Source organism: Rhinopithecus roxellana, chromosome 8, assembly GCF_007565055.1.
Source record: "Rhinopithecus roxellana isolate Shanxi Qingling chromosome 8, ASM756505v1, whole genome shotgun sequence".
NCBI classification, from domain to species: domain Eukaryota; kingdom Metazoa; phylum Chordata; class Mammalia; order Primates; family Cercopithecidae; genus Rhinopithecus; species Rhinopithecus roxellana.
The window spans coordinates 6,220,987-6,234,153 of record NC_044556.1 but is presented as its reverse complement, the minus strand read 5'-3'; the positions used below and the strand labels follow the sequence as shown (position 1 = coordinate 6,234,153).

Genomic DNA, 13,167 nt, shown 5'->3' with positions numbered 1-13,167 from the left:
AAAAAAAAAAAAAAAAAGAAAAGAAAAGCCTAATAATCACCATAATTATGAATAAAGTCATACATGATATTTAAAAGTACTTGCAACAACTGTCATAGGATATGAAAGTGTCTGGAATTTCTGCTGTGGGCAAAGGCACAGGTACTGCTAGGATTAATGTGGTTTGTTTTGTTACCTCTACTCATCAATAAAACAAATGCTAAATTTCAGTTCAAGATTAGCAAAAATAAAAATGTAGTTTACAAATACTGCATGTTCTCACTTATAAGTGGGAACTAAACCTTGAGTACACATGGAGACATGTGTACTTGAGGTTGGAGACTGGGAGGAAGGAGAGGATAAAAAAAAAAAAATCTACCAATCAGGTACTAGGCTTATTACCTGACTGATGATGTAATCTGTACCCCAAGCCCCCATGACATGCAATTTACCTATATAACAAACCTGCACATGTTCCCTGAACCTAAAATATTTATATTTTCAAATATAAAAGTTAAAAAAAATTAAAAAGATGTAGTTTATTTCCAGATTCATCCCCAGCACACTTGGGGAAGGAGCAGGGTATTCTTACTTTCAACCAAGGCGGTCTTGGCGGGAACTGAAATAGAGCTTGCCCATATTTCTGGAGAACCCTTTCTTCTGGCTGTGGGTTCTGTGGGAGAAGAGACAGGTAACAAGGATGTTGGGGTCTCATATGGTGTGAAGGTTAATGTCTGTGTTTCAGCTGTTGTTCTCTCTTCTTCTGTAGTAGTCTGGCTTGAGGTTATCTCAGGAGGCTCCTCATGGGACATATTTAGAGTGGATGTTGGAGAAAGTGTCAGAGCTGAAGTCTGAAGATGCACCAATGTGTTGGGCTGTCTTGCCACAGAGGGCCCAAGAAAGAGTGAAGTCTTTCTGGAGGTGGATGCAGTGGGGGAAAGAAAGCTGGTTTCTTTCTCAGTGGATAGGCTTATGGGAGAGGAACGAGAACCAGACCTTGCTGCTTGACCTGTGCTGAAGAGAGTTGTGAGTTTTGATGCAAGAGGGGTCAATGTCATAGCTGATGATGTCTTGCTCAGGTCTGGATAAAACATGCTCTCTGAGGCATATATAGAGTCCCCTGTTCCTGAAGTGGGAACTCTGGGTTCACGTCCTGCCACAGAAGGGGAGGCAGATTCCTCAGGGATTTCAGTAAAACCCGTTGATTGAACTGAGCTTGCACTTATGGCCTTTGTGGAAGTCATCATCTCTGCCCTTGTGTTTTTTTCTGGAGACTTGGACAGTGAGGAAGATGCTGTGCTTGCATCTGAGTCTGGAATGGTATTCAGGGACTGTCCAGAAGTTGGTAAAGAAGCAGACTTAGTATCCAAACTTGGGACCTCAAAAAACTTAAAGGTCAAGGTGGACTGTGGGACCCTCCAAGTTGTGGGAGCTGTAGTCAGTGATGAAAAGGCCTTTGATGGGCTTGAGGAGGCAGAGACAGGTGTTAGGAGCCCTGACTCAGCACTGGTGGGCTTCACAGGTATCCCTTTGGGTGCTGTTGATTGAGTAGCTGTCAGTCTGTTCATGGTGATTTCAGACATGGCTGTAACCTCACCTGGGTTCATGGTCAGAGGGAGAGAATAAAATGTGTTGGTTCCAGTTGAGTGAGTGGACCCACTTCTGACTCCTCCAGAGCTGGCCAAACCCTGGCTTCCTGTGGTTAGTGGCATCACAGATGCCCTTTCAAGCCCAGCTGATGAGTTTACCAAAGCCGTTGTCTCTGAGGTGTCAGAACTCTGACCGAATACAAGGGAACCAGTAGTTCCTGCAGGCAAAGTAGAAAGTGCCATGGTGGTCGAACCTTCATAGGCTGTGTTCTGTGGAGCAACAATCTTAGAGGGGGAAGTGGAAGGAGGATGGAGTGGACTTTCTGCTACCCCTTGGATAGTGATTCCAGGGATGCTCCTATCTGGGTTACTTACTGTCTTAAGAACGAGCGCATCCCCATTTGAGGTCTCTGAGATGGTCAGGGTAGTCTCTGGGACTGTGCCAAGTCTATCCGAATCTATAGTCACCAGTGGGGTGGAATCAAAGGATGTAGCTGATGAACTTGTTGGCTCAGTGGTGGTGAATGGGATGGCTGGAGTGTCCGGGAGTAAAGTAGGGAAGGAGGCTCCAGAGAGAGTTCCTGTACTTGGAAGTTTAGTAGGTGGTGTGGACACAGTTGAAAACAAGATGGTATCTGTCACTGAAATCTTTGAGGTGAGTGTTATGTCTGAAGTCTCAGTGACTGCCAAAAGGCTCTCAGGAGTAGCTGAAGTTTCCCAGCTTGCTCCAGAGGTGGCTATAGTTGGGGTCAGTGATGAAGAATGAATGGTTTTGCTTTCAGTCATAGTGAGAAGACTGGCTTCTGATGTAGCACTGGATCCAGTGACCACTGTCGCTGAGAGATGGGGAGTGAAGGCAGTGGCTGGTTCAATAGTTGATGCTGGAAGTGAGTGTGTCTCTCCTGCAGGACTTGTCTTGAGAGAGCCCATGGCAGGTAAGTCAGTAGTGCTGCCTACACTGGTCCATATACCTGGTGCTGGAACAGAAGTCACCACAGAATCGCTAGAGGTAGGATTTTCTCCGGCGGCAGTGTCAGTGCTGACCATGGTGCTGAAAGTTCCTACTGGTCTAGACCAGGTTAACAGGGCCGAGCTTGTCTTGACAGGGTGGGTGATTGTAAAAGGTGGTAAAGTGGATAGCATGCCATCCACATTGGAGCCCCTATCAAGAGAATATGTGTTACTGGAAACAGATGGAGAGGCGGCTGTATTTGTCTCTGTTGTAGATGTGGGAACCTCGGATCTATCTGAAGAGAAGAGAGATGGAGAGGAACTTGCTGTCCTTCCTGAGATGTTAATGGGACTGATGGAGGCTGTTTTGGTGACATTCATAGTTGAAGAAGCTATGGAGGTGTTGATAATATCAGAAGAAGAACTGCTATCTGAGGGGAGCTCATTTGTTGTCCGTGCCTCAAGGATATCTGAGGTTTTTACTGTAGTTTCATTATCCAGTGAAACTGTGCTGGTCTCTGTGAAACTAACAGTGAGAACTATGGGGGAAGTGGTTGGAGCAGCAGAGGTGATTGTCATTCTCTCTCCCAGTGTAATGGAAGAACTGGCTTCTGTGGGCTTTGTGGACATAGCTGAACCGGTCCAATCCCCAGGAGTAGGTGTCACTCTTGAAGCCAACTCAGGAGTGAGAGATGAAATGGTTCTAAATGAATGAGTTGTCTTTTCTGGGAAATGTGAGATAGTTGTCACTTCATTATCAGGGGAGGGGGAAAAGGAGACAGTGGGAATACTTTCAGCTCCATCTGAAGGTGTGTCAATTACATCTGATGCTACTGTGGACAAGCCAGGTGAACCTACACTGTTTACTGGGAAGCTTGTTTCTGTATTAATAGTTGGATGGGACCCCAAAGGGATTGACACTGTCTGTGGATCCTTGTTCATTCTAAAGGAAACCAAAGACTCTGAAGTGGGCAGGGATATTGTCCTAGTTAATTTGGTCCCTGCTGAAGAGGCTGTGCCTAAACTCAGGTTAGCAGTACTCTCAGACGTAAGGCCAGAAACATCTGATCTGGAAGTTATGGTCATTGGAAGAAGGACTTCAGAGCTGATACTTGCCCCCACAGAAGTCTCAGAAAGACCTGTGCCCGAGGATGCATCAGTGTTCAAAGTACTCGGGGCTGTATTCTCGGGGCCATAGGTCTCTGTTTCTGGATTTCTTTGCTTAGCAGCAGATGTGGATGCAACTGAAAAGAGTGGAAATTCAGTCGTAGTTGAACTTGGGTTTGAAACCCCAGAATGAGCTGAGGACAATGCCTCAGATAAACTAGTACTGATTGTGGAATCCAAGGATTCAAGTGAGGCTAAGGAATATGGAATGGATGTGCTGCTTCCAGAAGAGATTGAGTTCTCATGGGTAGGGGAAGCAGACAATGCCACAGCATTGACATATGGAGTTGACTGTGTCTGCCCAGAAACTTTTTCTGAAGAAACTGCATGTAGTGGTTGAGTGAACTGTTCAATTGTGCCTGTACTGGTCCATGCAATTGTTGGTGGGATCATGGGAGAATGTGTCATGGGTGCTGAGTTGATGTCTAGTCCTGAGGTTATGCCTGTGGAAATGACTTCCTCCACTGGAATGGAGGAAAAAGGCAATGTTAAGCTTGTGGCCTTGTTTCCAGGAGTGAAAGTCAAAGTGGTCTCTGCTTCAGAAGCTGAGGTCTCAGGTTGGGGACGTATTGAAGAAGGCACTTCACTCTTCTCTGTGTAAATCATGGATGTGAGAGTGCTGGTTCCCACAGACAGGGACTCAGAAGAGGTACTGGAGCTGTTTTCCAATCTGAAGGCTCTAGTGACACCAGTATTCAATGGCCTGTCAGTGGCCAAAGTTCCTGTAGAGCTGGTGTGCACCCCATGGCTGAGGTCAGGTGAATCTGTGGTCTTGGGGGTGTTACTGAGAGTGAGAGAACTCCATGGTGTCACCTCCATTGATGGAGTTGGAGATGGAAGATCCATAGAGGCAGTTCTGAGTTTTTTTGTATTTTCAGTGCTTCCCAAAGCTGTGGACATAAGGGTAGCTGAGCTGGACTCTGTCCTTGATGAAGACTTGGAGATGTCTGAGGTCATAACTGTGGTGACCTCCTTGGTCGAAAATGTACTGTCCCCTATGAATTCCACATCAGGAGTTGGAGGAGATGAGGGTAGAGGGATGCTTGTGCTCATCCGGCTTCCTTCAGCAGAGCTGGGTTCAAGAGAGGAGGAGGGAGTTGTATTTCCCTGTGTGTTTAGCCTTGGACTGCTTCCCTTACTAGAATCTGTGACTTCTTCAGTAGTTGACTCAGAAAGTACAAAGGAAACTCTTCCTAATGACTGGTTGATGCTTCCTCCTGGAGCACTAGTAACTAGGAGTTCCACAGTCCCAACCATGGAGACAGTGGCTGTAGAACTTCCTCTTTCCAGTGCTATGTTTGTGGATATCTCAGCTGGGGATGATGTTCCTATGGGAAGGTGGGCTGTGCCCAGGGTGACTCCACTACTACTGCTCCCTATTGTTGTGTTGTCCATGGGTGGAGTGGATTGAACGTTTGTTGGGCTAGTCTCAATCTCTCTGGAGAGTGTGTCTGTAGCTGGTTTCCAAAAAGTGGTTGCCTCAGAGGGGCTTCTCCCTTGTGTCCCGAGCTCAGGGTAGACTTCAGTAAGATGGGGAGGGGACGCTAAGGCTGGTAAAGATGTTTGATCTTTGAGTGATTGTGTCACATGAGTAGGACTCATCGTTGCAGAACGGGTGTCCTGTGCTTGTGTTGGGTGTTCAATCACACTGGTCCACGTGGTTGACAGTGGGGTGATAGGAACAGTTAAGTCCCCAGTTGCACCCAAACTCCTGATTCCTAGGTGCTGATCCCATGTGGTTGAATCTGTATTTCCAATGGCACTGGTATCTGCCTCTGACTTTGAAAGTTCATGAGAAGGTGTGGACATAGGTGGAAAAATAGCAAATGTACTCATGAGTGAACTTGGACTTGAAATATCAAGGTCTGTTGAAGGCATTTCCTCTGTCAAACTGGTACTCAGCCATGTTGCCATGGGGAGAGTGATTGTGGTCTGCTCACTGGTAGTGAGGACCACAGGTTCCCCTGGGACATCAGAAGTCAGTTCCAATATGCTGCTTCCAGTGGTAGGGGAGGTAGGGATTACTACAGAGACAGGTCCTAGAGTTGACTGTGTCTCAAATCCAGATGGTTTTTCTGCCAAATTTGTGTAATGTAATTGAGTGGAGTGTTCAGTTGTGTCTGTGATGGTCCATGCTTTTGTGATCAGACTGGTGAGATTGGGTGAACTTGAGATTTTAGGACTTCCAGAGTAAGCAGCTGGGGTGGTGGACTCTGTCTTTGGATGGTTTTCTGTGGTTCTGAGTGTCCTCACTGAGTGGGGTGTAGAGACCTGAGCTGAACTTGTATCCTTAGGATCCGTAGTGGTGATGTAGGTGGTGGGGGCCCAGGTAGTACCAGTGTTAGTCTCTCCAGGAGCTGTCATCTCAGGTGAAGACTCAGAAGAGTAAGCAATTTCATTTGTCTCCATTCTGGCTGTTGATACATGAATGTGGGTTTCTATTGAGGGGAAGGTGAGAGGTGTGTAAGAGCCAGTTTTTACTACTGAAGTCATGGTAAGGTTGACGGTGCTTGGACTTTCTGAACTAGCGTGTGTTCTGAGGCGGATGCTGGGTGTGTTTGCTGATTCAGGGTAGGTGCTCAGGGTCGGGAGTCCCCCTTCTGATGCCTCCATTGATGTGGCTGGAGATGGAGTGTCCAAGGGAACCAGGGTGCTTTTTCCTATGGCACCACTTGTTGGAATATTACTTGGTGTCGAGGAAGTCATGGAAGGTAAGTTGAATGTGTTCCATTCACTAGTTTCAACTGTGTCCATTATCATGCTTGTGGTGACTCTCTGGGTTGAAAATGTGGAGCTCATTGTGACTTTGGGAGTAGAAGAAGATGAGGACAAGATGCCAAGCCAGGTGCTTCTAGCAGAGCCAGGCCCAGGAGATGAAGGCTGAGTTGCAGTCATTTGTGGAGTCAGAGCTGAACTGGTTCCATCTCTAGGTATTGGAATTTCCCCAGATGTTAAATGATAGACATCATCAGAAAATGTGCCAACCAATTGGTTTGTCCTTCCTGAAGTGCTTGAGCCAACAGCATCCATGGACTGAGATGGAGATACTGACATTGAGACACTTTCTTTGGCCATGGTAAAATCTGTAGATGTCTCAGAGGAAGTTGTGGTTCCAGTGGACAGATGGGCTGTGTCCAATGTTCCTTCAGTAATGTAGCCCTTTCCAGTTGGGATATTGGTAGAAGCCATAGCCATAGTGCCTGGGCCATTCGTGGTCTCTGTTGTGAGGATGGTTGTTGATGGTTCCCTGATAGAAGTTGCTTCTGTGGAACCAGTTGCTGGAGAAGTGAATTTAGAGACCACTACAGTAGCAGAGAGAGAAGTGGCAGAAGTTGAAACAGTGGTTGTTGCTGAAGGTAACCCTGTCTTCAATCTGGGACTAGTCTCTGGCCAAGTTGTGCTTTGGGGTGCAGCAGAGTCATTAAATGTGCCTGTATTGGTCTGTGACATTGCTGCTGTCCCAGAGAGGTGAGATATTTTAGGAAGCGTTGACCTGGTTGAGTTTGTAGCTGAGGTACTGCTCGTGGTTCTGAGTTCACTCACTAGGTGGGATGAAGAGAACTGAGCTGAACGTGTAGTCCAGGTGTCCATGGTGGGGAATACTGGGGTGGGGACAGAGGTGCTGGCCAAGGTGGTCCTTACTCTGGAAACAGAAGTCTCAGGTTGAGACACAGATGGATTCAAAGTTTCCTCTGTTTCTTCTCCACTGGTAAACAGATGAGTGGAAAGAGTAGATGAAGGAAATGTGGTTTTCACTCCAGAGACAATTGGGAGGCTGAGCGTGCTAGGACTCTCTGACCATTCTGAAGCCAGTGTCCCAGTTGGGTGGATGCTAGGTGAGTCTGTAGTCTCAGCAGAGGTGCTGAGGGTAAGGACACTCCCTGCTGTCCCTTTCCCTGATGCAGATGGATAAGTCAGAGGGGAAGTTGCATTTCTGACTCTTTCAGGACTTGTTGCTGCATTACTTAGGGTCATGGAGAAAAGAATGGCTGAGCTGGGCTTTGTCTTTGCTGAGATTTCAGGAGTCTCTGTGGTCACAGATGAGGTGACTCTGTGGTGTGAGAATGTGCTGGTCGCTGACACTTTATCCTCAAGAACTGAAGCAGATGACAACAGAGGAATGCTGGTGCTTATCTTGGTATGTCCTGCAGAGTCTGGTTCAGGGGAAGAGGAGGGATTTCTAGTGTTTAATGGAGTCAGTCCCAGACTGGTTCCTTCCCTAGAAGCTGGGGACTCTAGAGATGACGTCTCAGGGATGACAGAAGAAACCATTGTATATGATGGATTTGTCCCTCCTGGAGGACTTGAGCCAGCAGCCGTCTTGCTCACTGCTGGAGACATGGAGATTGGGACACCGTTCGTGGCCAGAGTCAGATTTGTGGATGTCTTAGATAATGCTGTGGCTCTGTTGAGTGGGTGGGTTGTGCCCTGCCTTCCCCTTGTGATGCTGCCTCCTGTCATTGAAATCCCAGTGGGAACAGCAAACTGATAGGTGGTTGGGCCAGCTGTGGATTCTCCAATGAGTGTGTCTGCAGATGTTTCTTTAAGCCAAATGCCTTTAGTGGAGCTGGTCTTCAGGGTGGTGAAGCCAGAGACCATTGAGGGAACAGGAGAAGTGGTGGCAGGGGCTGCCACACTGGTTGATGCTGGGGATCTCTCTGTTTTCATGCTAGGACTTGTCTCCACCCACTGTGTGTGCTGGGGTTCACTAAATTGCTGAGCTGTGCTTTCACTGGTCCATGATGATGCTGTTGAGGTGCTGGAAGTGGTTGCCTTCAGGATGTCAGAGCTCCTGTGGGCAGCTATACTGGAACTCTGCCTCCCAGAGGTGCTGCCTGCGGTTCTGAGCTCTCTTGTTGGGTGTGATGAAGAGACCTGAGATGGACTACTGATTTTGCTGTAAAGAGTAGTAAAGCCTGGGGTGGGGACCAAGGTGGCAGTCATTTCAGTCTCTTCTCCAGGAGCAGAGGTCTCAAGTGGAGTCATAGATGTATTCAAAGTTCCTTCTGTTTCCTTTCCACTCATGGAGTGATGGGTGTTGGTCTCCTCTAAGACTAAAGTGGTAGATGGAGATGTGGTTGTCAGCGCTGAAGTGCTGGTGCCACCGAGGGTACCTGGACTCCCTGACCATTCTGAAGCCAAAGTCTTGGCTATGTGGGTGCCAGGTGTATCCGTGGTCTCAGTGAAGGCACGGAAGGTAAGGATAATCTCTGCTGTCTGCTCTGTGGATGTAGATGGAGTCCCCAGAGAGGAAATTGTACTTCTGACCTTTTCAGCACTTGTTTCTGCATTGCTTAGTGTCATGGAAAAAGGGATAGCTGAGTTGGGCATTGTGCTGACTCTGGCCTCGGGCACCCCAGGAGACAGAGGGGAAGTGATACTCTGGCCTGAGAATATGCCAGTCTCTGATATTTTATTATCGAGAACTGAAGCAGATAATGACAAAGACGCACTGGTACTCATTCTGCTGTGTCCTGCGGAGCCAGGTTCAGGAGAAGAGAAGAGATATCCAGTGGTTGATGGAGTCAGTTCCAAGCTTGTTCCACCTCTGGAATTTGGGGTCCCTCTAGACGATAAGTCAAGGAAGGAAGAATAAACTGTCCCAAAGGATGGGGTTGTCCTTCCTGGAGTATGTGAGTCAGTAACTGTGGACTCAGCTGGAGTCGTAGACACTGGGACATTTTCCTTGGATGCAGTTGAATCTGCAAATGTTTTCACTGGAGATGTGATTTTTGCAGGGATATATCTTGTGCCCCAGGGGGTCCCTGTGCTGTCACCTTCGGTTGTTGAGGTCTCAGTGGGGACTGTGTACTTCTCAGTGACTGGGCCACTTGTGGTCTCTACAGCGAGTGTGTAGGTAGATGATTCTTTGGTAAAATTTCCTTCTGTGGAACTGGTCCTGGTCCTTGGGGAACTCAATCCTGAAACCACGCTTGTAGCAGGAGAGTTCCCAGAGGGAGTTCCATTGACCTGGGGACTCAGCGATGGGCTGGTTCTTTGCTCAGAGTGTGTAGTTCCTCTAGAGGTTGACTCAGGGAGAGCAGAGGACATCGCCCCCAGGGACCGGGTGATTCTTCCCACAACCGAAGATGCAGAACTGGCAAAGGTCTTAGCTAGGGAAGTAAAGGGCAGAGTATGTTCCGTCACCATGATTGCACCGATAGATGTCTTATGTGACAAGGTGGCTCCTGTCAGTCCTGAATCCATTTCCAGTGTGGCTTTACTGCTCCTGCTCCCTGTCATCAAGGAGTGGGTGAGAGAAGATGACCCAGGAAGGCCTGTGGGTTTCAGCACGGACAGGCCAACACTTGCCTCTGGATGGAAGTCTAAGAACAATCCCCTCAGAGAGGGTGGCCTCTGCAGAACTTCTGAGCTCCCTGAACCTCCAAAATTTCTCAGGGTGGGAGATATGGCTGGGGTTCCTGCATTTCTCCTGAGAAAACCTGTGTCTAGAAGAGCTGCTGTATGTATGGGGGTTGGGGGAATTGTGCAACCCTTCTGATTGAGAAGACCAAATCTCAGGGAGAGAAAGGAAAGGATGGTGCAACCACAGACAATTTCCTCAAATAAACACTGACGATCTCAATTCTTCCCTTCAAACTTTTTAACAGATTCTTACTGTCTGCAGGATAGAATGTCTCAGTATATCATGTCTTAATGATCCTCTCTCTCTCTCAGAGTGTGTGTGTGTGTGTGTGTGATGTCTTAGAAACCAGGAACCAGGCCGGGCACGGTGGCTCACGCCTGTAATACCAGCACTTTGGGAGGCCAAGGCAAGAGGATCACCTGAGGTTGGGAGTTTGAGACCAGCCTCCTGACTAACATAGAGAAACCCCGTCTCTACTAAAAATGCAAAATTATTTTTAAGTTTTTAAAACTAAGTAAAAATTATATTTTTAACAAAAATAAATATTCAGTGTGGTGGTGTGTGTCTGTAATTCCAGCTACTTGGGAGGCTGAGGCAGGAGAATCGCTTGACCCTGGGAGGCAGAGGTTGCAGCAAGTCGAGATCACACCACTGCACTCCAGCCTGGGCAATAAGAGCTCCATCTAGGAAGAAAGGAAGGAAGGAAGGAAGGAAGGAAGGAAGGAAGGAAGGAAGGAAGGAAGGAAGGAAGGAAGGAAGGAAGGAAGGAAGGAAGGGAGGGAGGGAGGGAGGGAGGAGGGAGGGAGGGAGGGAGGGAGGGAGAGGGAGGGAAGGAAGGCAGAGAGAAAAAAGAAAGGAAGGAAGGAAGAAGAAAGAAAAAGAGAGAGGGAGGGAGGGAAGGAAGGAAGGGAGTGAGAGAAAGAAAGGAAGAGAGGAAGGAAGGAAGGAAGGAAGGAAGGAAGGAAGGAAGGAAGGAAGGAAGGAAGGAAGGAAGGAAGGGAGGAGGGAGGGAAGGAAGAAAGGGAGAGAGAGAGAGGAAGGAAGGGAGGGAGGGAGGGAGGAAGGAAGGAAAAGAAAGAGAGAAAGAAAGAAAGAAAGAAAAAGAAAGAAAGAGAGAGAGAGAGAGAGAGAGGGAGGGAGGGAGGGAGGGAAAGAAAAAGAAAGGGAGGAAGGGAAGGAAGGAGGAAGGGAGGAAAGGAAAGAAAGAAAAAAAGCAAGAAAGATGCAGACAGAGCCGTTACCTACACCCCCATGAGATGGAGTTAACCCTCGGTGTGTGGAACTGGCAGATACTAAGGCTCTTGAATTGAGAAGTAGAGGTCAGAGAACACACGGCACTTCTGTTCAGATCAGAGCAGGGGCCCACAGATGCATGCTCAGAAATCAGTGGAAGTTGCTCTTGATTAAAATCTCGCAACCCTGGCCAGTCGAGCGAGGTGGCTCATGCCTGTAATCCCAGAACTTTGGGAGGCCGAGGTGGGCAGATCACGAGGTCAAGAGATGGAGACCATCCTGGCTAACACGGTGAAACCCCATCTCTACTACAAATACAAAAAATTAGCCGGGCGTGGTGGAGGGCGCCTGTAATCCCAGCTACTCGGGGGGCTGAGGCAGGAGAATTGCTTGAACGTGGGAGGTGGAGGTTGTGGTGAGCCAAGATCACACCACTGCACTTCAGCCTGGGCGACAGAGCGAGAGTCCGTCTCAAGAAAAATAAATAAATAAATAAATAAATAAAATCTCATGACCCAGAGGGTGAAGAGGATGAGGTTGAATCATGTACAGTTCTAGCGATGGTAATTTAGGACAGAAGAGGCAAAAAAAAAAAAAAAAAAAAAAAGAATGTCCTGGAAGCTCACTATCTCTGGCTGTTTTTGTTGAGGGAAAAGCGCAGGGAAGATTTTTCACTTTGGGTTAGCCAGGCTGGTCTCAAACACCTGACCTCAGGTGATCCACCTGCCTCGGCCTCCCAAAGTGCTGGCATTACAGGTATGAGCCACTGCACCTGGCTGAGTTAACAGAATTATCTTTAGAGAGTTAATATTTTTAAAGTAAAGTTAACAATATTTGAACACTATGATATGAAGTTAATACATTGTTTTTAGGGATGGGGTCTTGCTCTGTTGCCCAGGCTGGAGTGCAGTGGTGCGATCCTAGCTCACCGTAGCCTCGAATTCCTGGGCTCAAGTGATCCTTCTGCCTCAGCCTCTCAAGTAGCTGGGACTACAGGTGGGTGCTACTATGCCCAGTGAATTTTTTTCAATTTTGAGTAGAGATGAGGTCTCACTATGTTGTCCAAACTGGTCTCGAACTCCTGGCCTCAAGTGATCCTTCTGCCTCAGCCTCCCAAAGTACTGGGATTACAGGCACTAGCCACCACACATCACACACAGCCAGTTAGGATTTATTATTTTATTTTATTTTATTTTATTTTATTTTATTTTATTTATTTGATATGAAGTCTTTTTCTGTCACCCAGGCAGGAGTGCAGTGGCACGATCTCGGCTCACTGCAACCTCCACCTCCTGGGTTCAAGTAATTCTCCTGCCTCAGCCTCCCAAGTAGCTGGGATTACAGGCACGCACCACCACACCTGGCTAATTTTTTTTTGAAATGGAGTCTCACTCTGTCGCCCAGGCTGGAGTGCAGTGGTGCGATCTCAGCTCACTGCAAGCTCCACCTCCTGGGTTCACGTCATTCTCCTGCCTCAGCCTCCTGAGTAGCTGGGACTACAGGTGCCCGCCACCACACCCAGCTAATTTTTTTTTTTTTTTTTTTTTTTGTATTTTTAGTAGAGATGGTGTTTCACCATGTTAGCCAGGATGGCCTCTATCTCCTGACCTCGTGATCTGCTCACCTCGGCCTCTCAAAGTGCTGGGATTACAAGTGTGAGCCACCGCACCCAGCCTAATTTTTGTATTTTTAATATAGACGGGGCTTCACCACGTTGGCCAGGCTGGTCTCGAACTCCTGACCTCAGGTGATCGCCTGCCTTGGCCTCCCAAAGTGCTGGGGTGACAGGCCTGAGCCACTGTGCTAGGCCCAGAGTTAGGATTTAACATTAGTAGTCTTTAGCGATGCTGCACCACACGAGGAAGGCACAAGTGCCCCCTG

At 47.9% G+C, this 13,167-nt stretch overlaps 1 protein-coding gene across 1 annotated transcript in view; it reads right to left on the bottom strand.

Annotated features, from left to right (window-relative positions):
• Positions 1-13,167, bottom strand: part of MUC16 (mucin 16, cell surface associated) — a 222,716-nt gene that overhangs the window by 141,872 nt on the left and 67,677 nt on the right. The window contains exon 4 of the mRNA XM_030936547.1: positions 572-10,012. Coding sequence (XP_030792407.1) covers positions 572-10,012 — 9,441 coding nt within the window. The remainder of the gene's footprint in view (positions 1-571; positions 10,013-13,167) is intronic.